Source organism: Gallinula chloropus (assembly GCF_964237585.1).
Source record: "Gallinula chloropus genome assembly, chromosome: 1".
NCBI classification, from domain to species: Eukaryota; Metazoa; Chordata; class Aves; order Gruiformes; family Rallidae; genus Gallinula; species Gallinula chloropus.
The window spans coordinates 120,534,929-120,551,247 of record NC_140085.1 but is presented as its reverse complement, the minus strand read 5'-3'; the positions used below and the strand labels follow the sequence as shown (position 1 = coordinate 120,551,247).

The window sequence follows — 16,319 nt, the reverse complement described above, 5'->3', positions numbered from 1 at the left end:
ATCGGGTCCAACCCCCCCTGCCAAAGCAGCTCCCTAGGACATGTCACTCAGATAGGCGTCCAGACGGGTCTTGAATATCTCCAGAGAAGGAGACTCCACCACCTCCCTGGGTAGCCTATTCCAGTGCTCTGTCTTCAGAATAACTTCTTTAGAATAACCTAGTAATGACTTAGCAAAACCACCTTAAAAACCTACCTGAGAATATTTTCCAGCCCATCCACAGCTAAGCCTCCAGTGTCCTTGATGGATCAAAGCAGGAAGCAGATTCTCAAAGGTGGAGGCGTGAAACACATCGAGCAGATTAACTCCCATTTGCTTTCTCAGACTTTAGGAGAAATAGGCACTCTTCCAGTGAGCTAACTGAAGCTGATCTGTACCCTCGTTTTTCCATAGCTGACACCCTAGGCAGTGAAAGTAAAATTAAGCCACAACTTTAAAAAAAAAATTTAAAAATTTTTTTTAAAAATTACATGGAAGTTGAGGAGAACATAGTGACAGCAGATGCAAATATGAAAGTGAGGATCATTTCCAGCTACAGTGGTGTGCCAGTGCAGCAGTGCATTCAAGGCACACTGTACTGACCTCCTGTCAAGCCCTGCAGCGTACTGGCCCTTGGAATGTGCTCAGACAGAAGCCTCATCTCTTCATCTCACCAGCTACCAAAGTTTGAAACAACCTCCATGGTGAGCTGAGCGAAAAACAATCAAGCACCAGATCATCGTGGAGCCTACACTTGCAATGCTTATCTGTGCACTAGTTTTAACCAGGAGTTTATGCATGTCTACACATTTGGGGAAAAGAACACTTCCTCAGCACACGAAAAATAACATTTACTCAGCACACAAATACCCTAAGTACCTCTGTAAATATTTGTGGATGCCTGCAGGCTCTGCACGAGACTCTTATTTTCTATGTACACAAAGGCCAGAGTCAAAGTTAATTTTCACCTTTAATAAGCTCATGGTTCTTTGTTATTTAATACTCTGTAAAAAGGTATTACAGATTGATAATTATTGCAGTGAGTTCTAAAGAATGTGGACAGCCATGAGGCTGAAACTACAATGCCATATACATTATGTACTCGTTGATACTACCTACTACAGCATGAAGAAAAATACTTTTGAAAGAAACAATATTTAAGTGAAAACATAAAAATGGAGCTTTCTTTTTTACAGTATGGTTACATATCTATATTCCAAGAATAACATTTTAAAAAATGCTAGATCTTGAAAGGTCATAGATAAAAAGAGTTACGATGAAGATGAACCAGTTTTGCCCAGAAATGCTATAATGAGCACACTGCACAGTTTTATCAGCAAATCCTAGTTTTGCCAAGCTTCAAGAGGCAAGAGCCTGAAATGTGAAAGCTTCCACGTTGCCTAGCTAGTCCACTCGTCTTGCTGGGGAAGGCCCGGTGACCCACACTGCGTTAAGGCAGCGCGTCATCACAACCGTTCTGTGCCGACGCGGACGCCATCGGGAGGAGACGACTCAGGTCCTTACGATGCCAAACCTAACAAAAAGCCTCCAACAAATCCACTGGACACCACGATATTCTGTTTGATAAATTCTGTTGACTGAGAAGAAGAAGAATATTTGTAAAGAACTGAGTTGTGTCTGATTGCAGCATTTAACACTTCTCACAATTGCCTGGAAACATGGAAACTAGAATTATGGAAGCAACATGTTTAAAAACATACAAAGCTGGGTGGCAACTGCAGCACCCATGGTACAAAAACTGACTCTTGGCTGTCTTTAACAATATATTTAAAATCCAGTTAACATTTTAAAAGTCAAAATACAGAGGAACTGCCATAGCAATCTCATGCCAATACCATTCTTGTTTTGATTAAAACAAGACAGATGTTTTACAAACTCCCTTGGCAAAAAACATGAACACCACCGTCACTCCAATTTTAATCACAAGAGAAAAAAATTTAGAATACTGTTTTATCAAAGACTGGATTGTTGGAAAAGAAATACATTTCACTCCATTGTGACCCAGTTTCCTAACAACTTAATCCTACAAAACAACACTTACGTATGACAACATTTGTGTAAAATATTTCATAAAGTAACAGGATGGAGTAAAACATGTTATACATAACAGGTGCCATAGCACAAGTTCTCCACTTCAAACACTTCAGATAAGTTACTAGTACCCAGTTAGAAAAAAGTAATATGATTGGGGGGGTGGGGGGGCTGGGGGGGGGTTAGGGGAAGGAAAAATCCGCCAGGAAACAGATAAAAATCCCTATCCTGTCCCATCACAGAATCACAGAATTGTAGGGGTTGGAAGGGACCTCGAGAGATCATAGGGTCCAACCCCCAAATCAATTTCTGTAGAGCAATGAAGGCCATCTTAAGATATCTGAGGTACAGAAGGAGCCAGAAAAAAAATCACCTCTCTCAACCTTCCACTTCATATTCACATGAAAACTTAAGGTACTTTCTATCAATCTATGTGCAGCTCCATGCAGGTTAAATCTGAGATATCCAATCTCCTAATTACAGAGCACTCACACGGCTGCTGTTACATTGTCTGCTGCATATCCGAAGTCAGGATTCACAGGTATTGAGAAAGAAACGTAGATTGTCTGTATGAAATGTGACAATATGTCAAACAGTCTAAACATACTTTTTTTTAAAAATAATGATAAAATGATTAAAGTCTTCAGATGACAGAATAGCCCCAGCAACACTGATCGGTATCCCAGGCTACCTCTTTTCAACACAGGATGCAGCTGACAGATTCCAAAGACAGCTACTCCCCAAACCATATAAAACCCAGATAAAACCCACAACTCCAGTTACAAAGCAGTTACAGCCTTCCTCTAGAAGGGCAGGTCAAGCCTTTTCCAACCAAGTGATTTTCTTATCAGCAGACTAAGATGATTTGGGGTTTGTCTTGGTTAAAGCTGCCGTGCTTTAACCACAACACCCTCAAGTTTTCACCGCGCCGCGACCTTAGCGGCCAAGACACTGGACAAACCAAGTGCCAAAGCCGAAGGCAGCCCCTAAGCCCGACCAGCTGTAGAAATGCATCACCTCCAACCCCTGTGTGTCACCTTTAGGAGTGAACAGGGGAACGAAAGGAGACACTGCCTGGTAGCTGTTAATGGAACATACAGCCGGACCATCCTGCTGCTGCCATCTGCTTTTGCACCTGCGTTTTCAACTAATCATCACCTGCGGTGGAAGGTAAGAAAAACTGGCTGGTGGAAAACAGTTTATCACCTTGGACTCACCTCTTCAATTAGGGTATTGATTTCAGGTGCTGCCTTATTTGCACGCTTTTTAAACTGTTTTTTTGCCTTGTTGACATCTTTTTCAACTCTCTTCCAGTCAACTTGTACATATCCACTATGACTAGCAATCTAGGAAAATAAAAGGCATTTAGTACAGTTGTAGTTAACATTTCAGAAGTCAAGATACAGCATCTTAGTCCCTAGATTTTTTTTTAATTCTTCCTTATTTTAATTACAGATATAGGAAAATACGTTGTTCCAATTACAACAGGTAGTTTGCTTCAAACTGTAGCATTTTCCACAGTAACAGCAATTCAAATTGGAGCAGGCAATGAAAATGTTCTAGCAGACTAGCGTTTACTTTACCACTTCTCTGTTGTTTAGTTATAGAAGTTTTAAATTACAACTTTTTCCCTTCAGCACTTACTGTAACTAGACTTGCAAGAAAAGAAAAGAGAAAAGCACATTCAGAGGACAGCAATAAAAACCCTGTTTCATTTCAGCTTCTTTCAGAATTGTGGAATTCTGATTTGCAACAAGATCTTGGGGACTAATCAGAACTGTCTCTATAAACATTATTTTTCCTACATCATTTAAACTGTCCAACAAAAAAGTATTTGATACAAGAGAATTCTCAGGCTTTCTACAAAACAAAGCCAGTAAGTAGAAAAAATAACATGGCCTGTGTACAGCACAAATACTGTAACATCAGCAAAATGGTTACATTTTGGATCAGCAAAATGGATAATTTACACTCAAATTCCCAAAATGCTCAACCAATATCCATGACATTTTTAGCACATTTAAACCACCATCCCAACCCTTATTTCTCTTATTAAGATTTGATAATGGAAAAACCTAAGATGTTTTGCTACTCGACCAACACTGACAGCCCCACCTGTTTCCTTAAGACAATTCACAAAAGAAATATATGCTTAAATGTTTATAAGATCATAGGTATAAATAAATAAATAAATAAATAAAGCCAGACAATTACTGCAAACTCTAGAGAACAGGAAAACAAACAACTCATTAGTTGGAAAAAAAAGGGGGGGGTGTGGCATTTAAAACTAAGGATTACTGCTTCTTTTAATTGCTAAGATAAATAGATACAGACCACTAACTTTACAAGTAAATGACTAATAGCAAAAACTTCATAAAGGGTGAGATTTCTCAGGTCCTTCTTAAGGTCACATTTGGCAAATTCACATCACTTAAGTGATGTTATACGCAAATGGTTCAATTCATGAGTAAAAGACACAAACAATGAACTTCTGTGGAACAGATATTCAAATATCTTTTGGCATAAAAAGAAGTGTTTCACAACACTTAATTTCAACTGCCATATAGTTCCTTCTATGAAATAACTAAAATTAGACCATCTAGCTTGTTTTAAACAGCCACAATAATTAGGCAACATATTTCACCACAAATTAGAATTTAATGATCCTGGGGAAAAAAAAAAAAAGAAAAAACAACTAAAATGAAACAAGTGTAACAACTGTCAGAGAGATTTTGTCTGAATTCAAAATAAAGCTCCTAAAAGACCACATATGTAAGAAGGGAAACTTCAGTTTCCATCTCTGCACAAGATTTTAGAAAGCCATTCACTGGAAAAATGCAGAGTGACCTTACGAAGCACTACTGTACCATCCCTTACTTCATACCTCAGAATGTAACTAATTCACTTGACCTTGCCTGTCTACTGTAAAACCACTTACCCCGCACAGGCACTAGCGCTAGGCGGGGACAGCTAATCAGGGACTGTCCATACAGTATGAGAACATGAAACCAGTTTCACAGTTGTACTGGTTGCACATCCAGTCACTGAATGATATACCAGGAGTGTAAAAAAAAAAAAAAATCAAAATAAAGTATTGTGCACTAGGGTGATATTTTAAAAATGTAACATTGCCACAAGAATTTCAGAAATGGTGCCTTTTGACTCATAAAACTGCAAACTACATGCGGACCAATGTACCCAGCCCAACACAATGTAACAAACATTAATAGCATTTGCTTGCTTGTAAAAAAAAAAAAGTAACAACTGGGTTTTAAAAAAACCCATTTCATTAAGCCTAGTTTAATTAGCTCAGCTATCCATCCACACAGTACAAAGATGAGGCAGAAGTTTTTAATTAAGTTCTGTTTAGCACTCCAGTAGTTACATCTGTATCAAAACTCCAATTTACACAATAAAAATTATACTACTTTTCTCTCCGAACTTAATAGCAGAAATCTCTGGTTCTGCTTTTGAGTGTTTGCAGACATCTATAAAGTAAGCAATAGAGGAGAACATTTTGAGTATAAAATTTGTAACTATGAAGAAAAACCAAAACCAACCCTGCACTTCACTGCAGTGTTAGTCAGAGCCTGTGTCATATCTGCTTTGGCTGAAACCCTACGAGTTACATAACTCTGTGTGTACGCCCAGAAATAATCCCACTGAACTCGAATGGTGGTGAGACTGCCTTCATTTTTAGACCCTAATATATCATTAAAAAATTATCTATTCCCTTACAACAGTAAGTTTACATTAACACACATTCTTAAAGTTCACTATTAAATTTAAACCCAGTACCTTCAATAACAAACTAAAATAATATTACATTACCAGTTCTATAATATATTTTAAGGAGTCTTAAAAGACTTAGAGACATATGGGGATATATATACACACATGAATATATATATAATGGAATCATATAAAACATATATATAGATATAGATATCATATACCTCATTAATAAAACTTATTTTTCTTCAAGATCTTCCAGAACTGTTGAAAAAATAAGGCTTTTTTTTTTTCCCCAAAAAGTTGATGAAAAAACCAACCCCATCAATGCAGGAATACTAAAAGTACGTGCATCCTTCCCTACATTGATCAAAGAAAACAAAGACTCTATAAGGGAAGACCTGATTTTGGGGGTGATACTAGAGATGCACACAAGTACTTTGTTATTGTGAAACATTATTAAGACTAATGTGCAAAGAAAGTTTAAGAGCAAAAAAATTTATATGGCAAGATGGGACTAAAGAGCTTTCATTTCCTCAAAGACAAAATCTCTCATACAAAAGAAGCCCAGTGAAGCCAAGATGGTGTGTGAGCTCCCGGTGCTCAGCTGCCTTCACAGCATACAGAAGCCATGCACACTTTTAGTATTTTCTGGATTTAGATGGGTTCTGGAAACTCAACCCATTTCCAGAACAGTCTCTGACTTCACTATACAAAGACAAGGTATGTGAGAAATGACACATTTTCTTCTAAGAGTTAAACAGCAGAGTCAGTTTAACTTCAGCCATCGTGTGCTGGCACAGCTCCACTGTAACCAGTGAAACCACTCTGATTTATAAAGGCAGAGAAACAATGCCCCTCCATTTCATGTCAAAACTTGTCAGAAACATGGTATTTCTGGCTATTCCACTGAATGTTCCCTCAAAGTCAGCACACATCAACTGCTAACTGGGATATTCAATGCAAAACCAAATACAACTCTTTCTTACTAAGTCCCCATCTGCAGAAGCACTTTGTTGGCTCCCCACTTCACTGAGATGCCACATCACCATCACGGCACAGGATCGACCAACACTATATAGCCTGGGATATCTTAACATTTACTTTGCTCCTTGTGTTGTTTCCAAAGATCTACTTTTCTTGAGTTAGAAAATATTCTAATGAAGAATTGACTTCATCAATGGCATACTAATGGGATGAGGTAAAATATGTTAATGGAAGCACAAATAACTGAACAAAAATACATTTTTATGATTAAATAATAACCAACACACAGTGGAAAAATCTGCAGTAACAGATCTTAAGTTTGAAAACTATACAGATAGCTTAATGTAAATTTTGTTCTCTTCCTCAGACTACTTTTCATTTCATCTGTATTACAACTGAAAGACTTCCAGATCACTTATAAAAAAATCTGAAAAACCTTTTTCAGATTCTTTTTCGCTTCTTGTAGAAACTGACCCTCAAAAATGTACTGCTTTCAGTTTCCTACTAGATTTCTTGAGATGAAGTCATCACACGCTAAAGGAAAAAAAAAAAGCATTTGTTTCATTTCGGGACTGCCATGTTTCACTGAATGGGCTTTAGCCAAGAATCTTGCCTTCTGTAGTCGTTCTTGTTTTAGCAGGTAATTACAATATCAATATTGCAATCAGCAGCTGAAATGAAATCTGCAACTTCAGAGAAATTTGTAGGTAAAAAGGAAGTTTCTAGTCTTGTACTGAAACGCTCCTCTGCCCACTCAAGTGAAGCACTGAACATGTATTCATAGGGAAATTAAAATCACGATGTGTGATCTTTAAATGAAAAAATTAAAGACTAGAGAAATGTAATTACACTATAGAATTTATGACTCAGCTTTAAAATGCAAAACGTCTTGAATTAAAATGAAAGACCAAGGCATTTACTTCATTCCCTTCCAAGAGAATCTGATCTTACTTAATTAAAGACACAGACAACACAATCAAAATATGCGAGTCATTTCTCTTCTTGGATAGTATTCCTTTTCAGATACACTGTAAACGAGACCAACTACGAAATCAGACACTCAAACACATGGCAAATCTATTTCATGTACAGGAAAGCTCCTCAAGCCTCACAGCTCAACAGGCAAAAATACTGTGCAAGTAATGTGGTTTAAGCAATTTCTATTTTCCTCTGTCTGCAGGCCTTAGCTTTAACCATTCAGCTTCCTGTAGTCAAAAATACTACTGAAGGCACGGGCAACACTCTGCCTGCTACCCCTGGATGCCAGGCCTCTGCTCTGCAGGCTCTTCAGTCACATTTGGTAAGAACAGTCATTAACGGAATTAAGACCCTGAGCACACAACATGAGGAGAGAGACGCAGATCCACTGCAGATATAAAGATTAATTATTTCCTAATGATCCAGAAATACATATTACGGCCTAAAGAAGTCCAGAGTACTCCATCAAATTGATTCATTTGCTGGCATAGCACACTTTTCAAAAAATTTACATCTAGATGATTCTAAATCGCTTCAGATTCAACATCCTTGTAAAACTCATCCCTGTGTTTAGGTACAGGCCAAATAACCAGTGATTTCCAAGAGATTTAAGAAGGTCATCAGTGCACAATGGTGGAGTGAATACTAATACCATAAAGCTTCATAGGAGAACTATTTCTCTGAGTTTTTACATCATTGTCCATGCTTGCTTCTGTGTAATTCAAGAGAAAATATAATACACTTTGCATGTGCTGCAAACAACTTAAACCAAATAGATGCAAAAGCATACATTCTCATGCAGAGTGCTGTTCAGTTATATGTTTAGCAAGGGATTCAAAAAACCAAACCCAGTAGAGAACATGATCATGAAGAAGAGCACTTCATGTAACCGTGCCGCTTTGATGCACTACACAGAAGCAATCAAAGGTACTGCCCAAACCTTCCTGATCAATAGTTGACTGCAACAGCCATTATAATCAAAGGAATAACTAAAAGTGGGATATGCCTTTCAGAAATCCTCCAAGATGATAATGGAAAAAATTCAAGTAAATAAATAAATAAACCTTTAACATCCTGTCTCAAAAAAAAAAAAAACAAGAGATGTATTATTGAACCTAAGTAGGTACCAGTTTATTTCCTCTACAATTATTTGAGGAAAAATGACAAGCTCTCACGTATTAAGACATGAAAAATGTCAGTTTAAAAAAAAAATAATAATTAAGCATTACTTGGCATCTTACAGCAGGATACGCAAAATTCTCCTTCGCTTAAAGTTTGGCCATATAATTGAAGGGCTTTTTTGAAACATGTCATCCCCTAACAACAGTATCTGATGAAAAATGCAAATGGTCATGCCAGATAACGTTGTTTAAAAAAATCTGGACTTGAAATAAAATTGAATAGAGGAATGTGATGAAGCTTCTGGAAATCAGCAAAGCTTCAGAGGTTCAACAAATATTAACTAGTAAATACAGCACGCCCAGAAAAGTGTGAAAAACATGGCTTCAGAACAGGACCAGAGCAAGTCTTCTAAGCAAAAGAAAGCCCTCTTCTTCTAAAGCACTGAAAATATCCTCAAATCTTTTCAAATAAACACAGCTTAAATCCCTTGATCTCCCTAACCCTAGGTTTACAGGCAGTTCCTCTAATGTGGCAATACTGAATCACATACAGCATCTCAGTTTCTGCACAGAGGTTTCTTTTGGCTTACTACAAACTAGTTTACAGGATAAAGCAGATTCTGATTTGCCACTGGTTTTCAAAAATGTTTCTTTTGTACACAATACTCCAGCTGAAATGTAAGGTTTGACTGATAAGACTAGAAAGATGAAGCAGATAAGAAGCCTTCCTAATTAAATTTTACCCAACAGCTGTGTTTTTCCTATTGTTTAGTAAATAACATTTGCCAACTTATAAAGCATGAAATGCTACATACTTGAAGCAGAAGAAAGCCACCACCTACTGCAGTTGCTGCAAGCTTTCCGACTTTCTGGAACAAAAATCCCGCACACCTTAGGAGAACAAAACACAAAAAAACCCAGTCCAATCAAGTTGCCTGCTGGACAATACCACACTGCAAAATTCCCCAACTACAACTATTGCTACTTTTATATTTAACATGCAAATGTATCATTTCACATTATTAAGCTTTAAAAATTAGAATATTTAATACAAATTATATTTAATTAATTAAGTCTAACATAAAACAACAGGAGTAATGTTGCTAGTTCATGGCTGCCTGATGGCCCCTTTATAGTAAGCTTGAGATCTCCAGGCCTTGTCTAGGCACAAAAGCTGTATGCTGCTATTAAGTGTAGCATGTTAATAAAGCACAAGATAATAATATAAAAGTGCCATTATAACTGTTCCCAAATGGAACGTAAATATATTAAACCATCATTCAGGTTAACTACACAACCCATAACTTAAATATCTCAGGTAAAAGAAGCTACATCCCTACCAGAGGGCTTAAAATCAGTGGGGTCCCTCTTCTGTAACATGGCCTTAGTCTGTTTTTTAATGGATCAAAGGAACGAGGAAATTAATTATCTTGTTTGCAGTTTCCAAAATCCCACATCACATCGAGAACAACAGAGATATCGGTATTATACAATAATCTGGGCAGGAAGAGACCTCCAGAGGTCAGCTAGTCCAGCTGCCTTCCCAAAATTGGGCTAACTGCAAAGTCCGATCCAACCTCCAAGCTCAATCAGGGAGCTCAGGGTCCTAACTAAGGCAAGTGTGGAATGTTTCCAAGGCTGATGGTTCTGTAACTTCTCAGGGCAGCTCTGCTGGTATCTGTCCCACCCTCCTGCCAGCCCACACACAGAGGGAAATTTCCCCCCCTTATATGAACAGTGAATTCATATTTATGTACATGAACACACACACACAGAGGTATACACATCCACAGATACTGAAATACACAGTTTCCAGATCTTTCAATAAACCACTTTTTACAGATGCCAGGTGAACTGTTCCCTAGAAGCTTTAGAGTTTATGTATACACATATAACTTTAAAAAATAACTTTAGGACTACAAAGGCAAATAAAAAAAGCAATCAGAGTGAAAGCTAAGCTAAGCCTCAAAGCTGCACTGAGCCTGGACACAAATTAATTTTTAATCTAATTTGTCTTCCAAATCTTGCATAATTAATTTTAGAAGTTACTGTGCTATTATAATGTTGTTTTTCACTGAACTTAAATTTTGGAATACACAAACTATTCAAATACTTTTGACAAGTAACAAATACCTTAACACAGCTGCTAAAGCCATGGCCACAGTTTCCAGTTTAATTTCTCATCTTTACTATCTAGTTTTCACCATGAATTATTTTAGCACAGCCATGCTGTGGTATTTCCCTTCAGTTAACATGCAGCCAAACTGTTAAATTTGTTCAAAATGGCTCCAGCTGAATTTAGAGGGAAGAAAGCCTCTATAAAATGGGGCTCCTAATTAATATTATATTCTGCCATGCATTTCTTTTTTTCTTCTTTTAGCTATAAAATATTTCTTAGCCATAGTATCATAATTAGGCTTCTAGAAATATGCTAGTAAGAAAATATGCTTTTCCATACAAGCAAAAGTTATGTGCAGTTGTTTTCCATTTACTTCTTGAATTTTTAGAGTTCAGATGCTTCCTAAAATCTTTTTCAGGCTAACTGGTCAAGCTCCCTTAGCTAACCAGTGTTTTACAAATATTAAGGAACACTTCAGAATGATGAGTCAGACTAAGGAGGTAAGAAAGTGTTCAGGCATGAATAACCTTGGTCAATTATAAAGGAAATCCCATTAGAGAAGATAAACATATCTCCTTCAAACAGCCTGGAAAGGGGATCTAAGAACAGTAAAAGGTCTACCAGTTATGAAAAGTGATGCTCCCTCACCAGCCAGTCACACCACCCATCACAATCTGGGTGGCTACGGAGTATTTTTCCACGATTGGTCCCGAATTCCGGCCAAACACACGATTCCACCAGTGATGACGCCGCGCATACTCTGTCAAATCCAGCACCTCGTAGGAATCGTCGTCACTCTCACGCTCTTAACAAGGAAACAAAAAGAAGAAAAAAGTTACTTCCTCAGTTATGCAGTAAACTGACAGCTTATGTAGATACTCCAAACATTAACAGAAGCATTTCTGGTTCGATCCAAGGGTTGAAATTGCAGCACACAGGCTACCTACACTCCAGCAGCTCAAAGAACAAATGATTTCCAGGTTTTATGCCATAATCTCCAACATAAGGAAGAAAAGACTATAGGGAAAGGTCTCACCTATAAAAGCCATGACCGGCACAGAATAGGTGAACAGGAGTCTCCTGCCTGTTCTGTTGTACAGAAACCAAGAGGTATCAGATGAAACTAGAAGGTAGCTGGTTCAACACCAAAAAAAAAAAGTAGTCTTCCTCTCCCTTCACTCCTTGTGAAGTTTCATTTAACTTGTGGAACAGTTTGCTGCAGGATGCTGTAGATACCAAAAGCTGACATGGCCTCCAAATAACAATAGAACAAATTAAAGGGGGGAGGAAATAAAAATCCACCAAGGGCTGTCAGACACAATGACAACAGCCATGGCTAACAAGGTCCTGGGCTGAAAAATCACTGAAAACATTCTGAGAAAGTATCACTGCATGCTCACCCTGTAAAGTCTTTCTTAGTTCATCCTGCAGCTGATGGCTTTCAGGATGCTGGGCTTTAATCTGACCTACTACAATTACTTTTATGATCTCAAGCAATGTGAAACAAATGTAACTTAAGAGACAGCAAATGCACCTCTTCTGGACAAATCAAAACTTTGAGAGATGAACTGGCCTAGTGTTTTCCTCATACGCTGATAAGCCACGAACAGTTGTCTTCCTTCTCCACAAAATATGAAATAGCTGAAGCTGGGACTTCAATAAAATTCCATTCTTGCAGTGCAATTGCTTCAATATTTTCAAAACACACCTTCTACAACGTCAAATCAGAGATCCTAAATAACATGTATATTCACACATCAAAGGGAAGGGATGGTTAAATTTAAAATATATATATATATAAAAATTTTAAAGCCTAAGATAGTTCTATGGACATACAGACATACACACGTGAATTAAAGTGCATTTCTGTTTAATATATTTAAGGTGAAATGTAAGTTCAGTGATGATATTGAGACATTCCAAAGAGGAAGAGAAGTTAAATTACTACCTAGAATTACAAAGACTGTAGATGAAAACATTCTGCTATCAGCCATGCTTTTTAACTCCTACAAGTATGGGTAAATGGTTAGAGAACTCAAGAAACAAACACATAGGCAAGAATTCTTTCCATTTATTTCCACCTCAGTGCTACTGAGCACTGAAACATAAATAACAAGACCCATAATACTAAAAAGCTCACAGGACTGCTCGGGATGGAAGCGACCTCAAAGCCCAAGTTGCTAGGCATGACGTGCCCTTAGTGAAGCCTTGTTGGCTGTCACCAATCACCTCCCTGTTTTCCATGTGCCTGAGCAGTTTCCAGGATGATCTGCTCCATGATCTTGCCAGGCAAAGAGGTGAGACTAACCAGCCTGTAGTTCCCCAGATATTTTTTCCCCACTCTGTAAAAATAGGGGTTATGTTTCCCCTTTTCAGGCAGTGGAAGCCTCACCAGGCTGCCACGACTTCTCAAACATGATGGAGAGCAACTTCATCCACCAGTTCCCTCAGGACCCATGATGCATCTCATCAGCTCCCATGGACTTGTGCTCCTTCAGTTTCCTCAGATGGTCTCAAACCTGTTCTCCTACAGTGGGCTGTTCCTCCTTGTCCAAGTCCCTGCCTTTGCCTTCTGTGACCTGGGTGGTGTGGCTAGAGAACTTGTTGGTGAAGACTGAGGCAGAAAGCCCTCTCCATACACTGGGTAGCCAGGTCTCCCATTTCTTTCTAGAAAGGACCACATTTTCCCTAGTCTTTTCACTGACATACCTATAACAGCTTTTCTTGTTACCTTTGATGTCCCTGGACAGAATTTCATTCCTTCACTTTCCTTACCTGATCCCTGACTGCTCAATTTTTCTGTATCCCTCTCAGGCTACCTGTGCTTGCTTCCACCTCCTTGCTGCAGGCTTCCTTTTTCTGTTTGAGTTTGTCCAGGAGATCCTTGTTCATCCATGTAGGCCTCCTCATGGGTTTGCCTTCCTCTTTGTTGGGATGTATCGCTCCTGAGCTTGGAGGAGGTGATCCTTGACTACCAACCAACTTTCTCAGGTCTCTCATTCATCCAGGGCTTTACCCCAAGATACTCTACTAAGCAAGTCACCAAGGAGGTCAAAGTCTGCTCTCCTGATTTGTAATGAGCTTCCTGTGTTTCCTCCTCAATGCCCTGAGGCTCTTGAACTCCCCTGTCTCATGGTCACTGCAGCCAAGGCTACCCTTGAGGTTCACATTCCTCACCTCCTCCACCTTCTTGATGAGACCAAGGTCCAGCACAGCACCTCTCCTCACTGGGTCCTCTATCACTTAGAGAAGAGTTATCATCAATGAATTCCAGGAACCTCCTGGATTGCTTATGCCCTACTGTGCTGTCCTTCCAAAAAAGTATCAGGGTGGCTGAAGCCCCTCCATGAGGACCAGAGCTTGTGAACGAGGCTGCTCTCATCGGTCTATAGAGGGCCTCATCCACTCTGTCTGTCCAGTCAGGTGGCCTGTAACAAATCCTCACTGTAGTGTCACCTGCTGCTGCCCTCCCTTTAATTCTGACCCATAAACCCTCAGTCAGCTCCTCATCCATCCCCAGGCCGAGCTCCATGCACTCCAGCTGGTCACAGAGGACACCACCTCCTCCTCATCCCCCCTGTCTGTCCTTCCTAAAAAACTGTATCCTTCCATTACAACACTCCAGTCATAGGAGACATCAGACTAGTCTCTGTGAGGCCACTGAAGTGAGCCCTGTATGTGGGCACAAATCTCTAGCTCCTTGTTTATTCCCCATGCTATGGGTATTTGCATAAAGGCATTTAAGTTGGGCCCTTGATGATGGTGACTAGCTGGCTGGAGTGGCTGGAACTCCTTTGTGCTGCAATTCAGGCACTCTCCTGCTGACCTGTGATCCTTCTCCTGGCTCTGAGCATCTATTGTTGGCACTGCAATCAAACTGGTAGGGATGGATTGAGGTTCCTCTCCCCCAGCAACTTTAGTTTAAAGCTCTCTTCACCGATTTGGCAAGCCTACGAGCAAAGATGCTCTTCCCCTTCTCTGACAGATGGACCGCACCACCTCCAAGTAAACCAGGTTTCTCAAAGCAAGTTCATGGTCGAAGTAGCCAAACCAACCCCAATTGTTATTGAATCCTCTTCCTTCCAACTCTAAAGTATCACGTGCAAACTGTTCAACATTTTTAAATGGTGAATAGCATAAAGACACCATTATAGACTGCTAGTTCTGTTACCTCTGCCTTAAATTAACATTATTCAAATCAAAACTCGCAGTTTTGTGGAAAACAGTAATGCTAGAGCGTTTCCTATTGATAACAAAACATCCCTTTCCTTGCAGGATAATATTATGCGTGCGCTCCACGGCCGTAAAACTGTGCCCGCGCAGAAGGGCGTTACACCACGAGGTGTATATCCCCCTACGATCTGCATGCGAAATGATGCGGAGACCACGGAGGCCGGCGAAACCGCCCCTAGCTTCCCCAGGGTCAGCTCCGCGGCCCGCGGGGGAGGCCCGCCGACGCCAGAGCCCAGCACCGCCTGTCCCTCCCCACGATGCTGCGAGGGCTTTGCCGGTACTTCGGCTTTGAGGCGGCGCCCGCCTCAGGACCTGCCGCTTCCTCCTCTCCTCCCCGCCCCTGTCACACCTCTCCCGCCTCAAAGGCGTTTCGGCAGTTAAACCGCGGGAGGCCTCCGCGGCGGCAGGAAGGGGCCGGGCTGCCGGCAGAGCTGCCAACCGCCGCTGCAGCCTGCCCGGTGACGGGCCAACGGCGGCGACACAAGGCCCAGCGCGCAGGCGCCCTGGCCCTCCCCCACCGGCCTCGCTGGCGGGAGGGAAGCGGGGGGACGGGCGGGCGGACGGACGGGGGAGGGGCGGACGGCGGGCCATCCCTTCCCCCGGCACCGGCACCGGGCCGCCCGCTGCCCTCGAGGGGAAGGGCGGCCGCCGCGCCGCCTCCTTCTCCCCTTTCCTGTGAGAAGACGGGACGAGACGGGACGCGTCGCCGCGGACGCGCCCAAGCCCACGGGGAGCCCACTGACCTGAGGCGGTGCGCGGCCTCCGCGCCGCCATGTTGGCTGGTGTTGACAACGAAGCCGGGCCCGCGGCCGCCTCGCTCCGCCTCCACCCCCCCCACACACACACACCCCGGCGGCCGCTCTGCGCCGCCGCCGGCCGCGCCGCTCTATGCTCCTCGCCAGCCGCCGCACCGCCCCCTCTGCGGCCGCGGGCTCACAGCGCGCCTGCGCCGGCCACCCTCCCCTCCCCCTCCCCCTCCCCCAGCGGGAGCGCTTGGGGACTCTCCCTGAGGCGGCGGGAGACGTCACGGGCAGTGCGGGTCCCCTGGAGGCGGGGAGGATTGTGGGAGGTGTAGTTCCGCCAGGGCGGAGGGGGCGGGCGGCCATTAGGGCAGGGGC

The 16,319-nt window shown here is 41.4% G+C and overlaps 1 protein-coding gene across 1 annotated transcript; it reads right to left on the bottom strand.

Annotated features, from left to right (window-relative positions):
- Window positions 1-936: 936 nt before the first annotated feature.
- FUNDC1 (FUN14 domain containing 1) lies at window positions 937-16,018 on the bottom strand. Its single transcript, XM_084265345.1, has 5 exons — window positions 15,945-16,018; window positions 11,617-11,773; window positions 9,665-9,740; window positions 3,249-3,377; window positions 937-1,577 (listed from the first exon to the last, which is right to left on the bottom strand). Exons 1-5 carry the CDS (start codon window positions 15,973-15,975, stop codon window positions 1,500-1,502), a joined length of 471 nt encoding a protein of 156 aa, XP_084121471.1. The 5' UTR covers window positions 15,976-16,018; the 3' UTR covers window positions 937-1,499.
- Window positions 16,019-16,319: the final 301 nt, after the last annotated feature.

Excerpts from the sequence above, each read along its gene's own strand:
- FUNDC1 (XM_084265345.1), bottom strand. The coding sequence starts at position 15,975 with ATGGCGGCGCGGAGGCCGCGCACCGCCTCAG. Across the intron at positions 11,774-15,944 it reads GAGGCCGCGCACCGCCTCAG|AGCGTGAGAGTGACGACGAT; the intron begins GTCAGTGGGCTC and ends TTCCTTGTTAAG. Across the intron at positions 3,378-9,664 it reads GTGGCTTTCTTCTGCTTCAA|ATTGCTAGTCATAGTGGATA; the intron begins GTATGTAGCATT and ends TTATTTTCCTAG.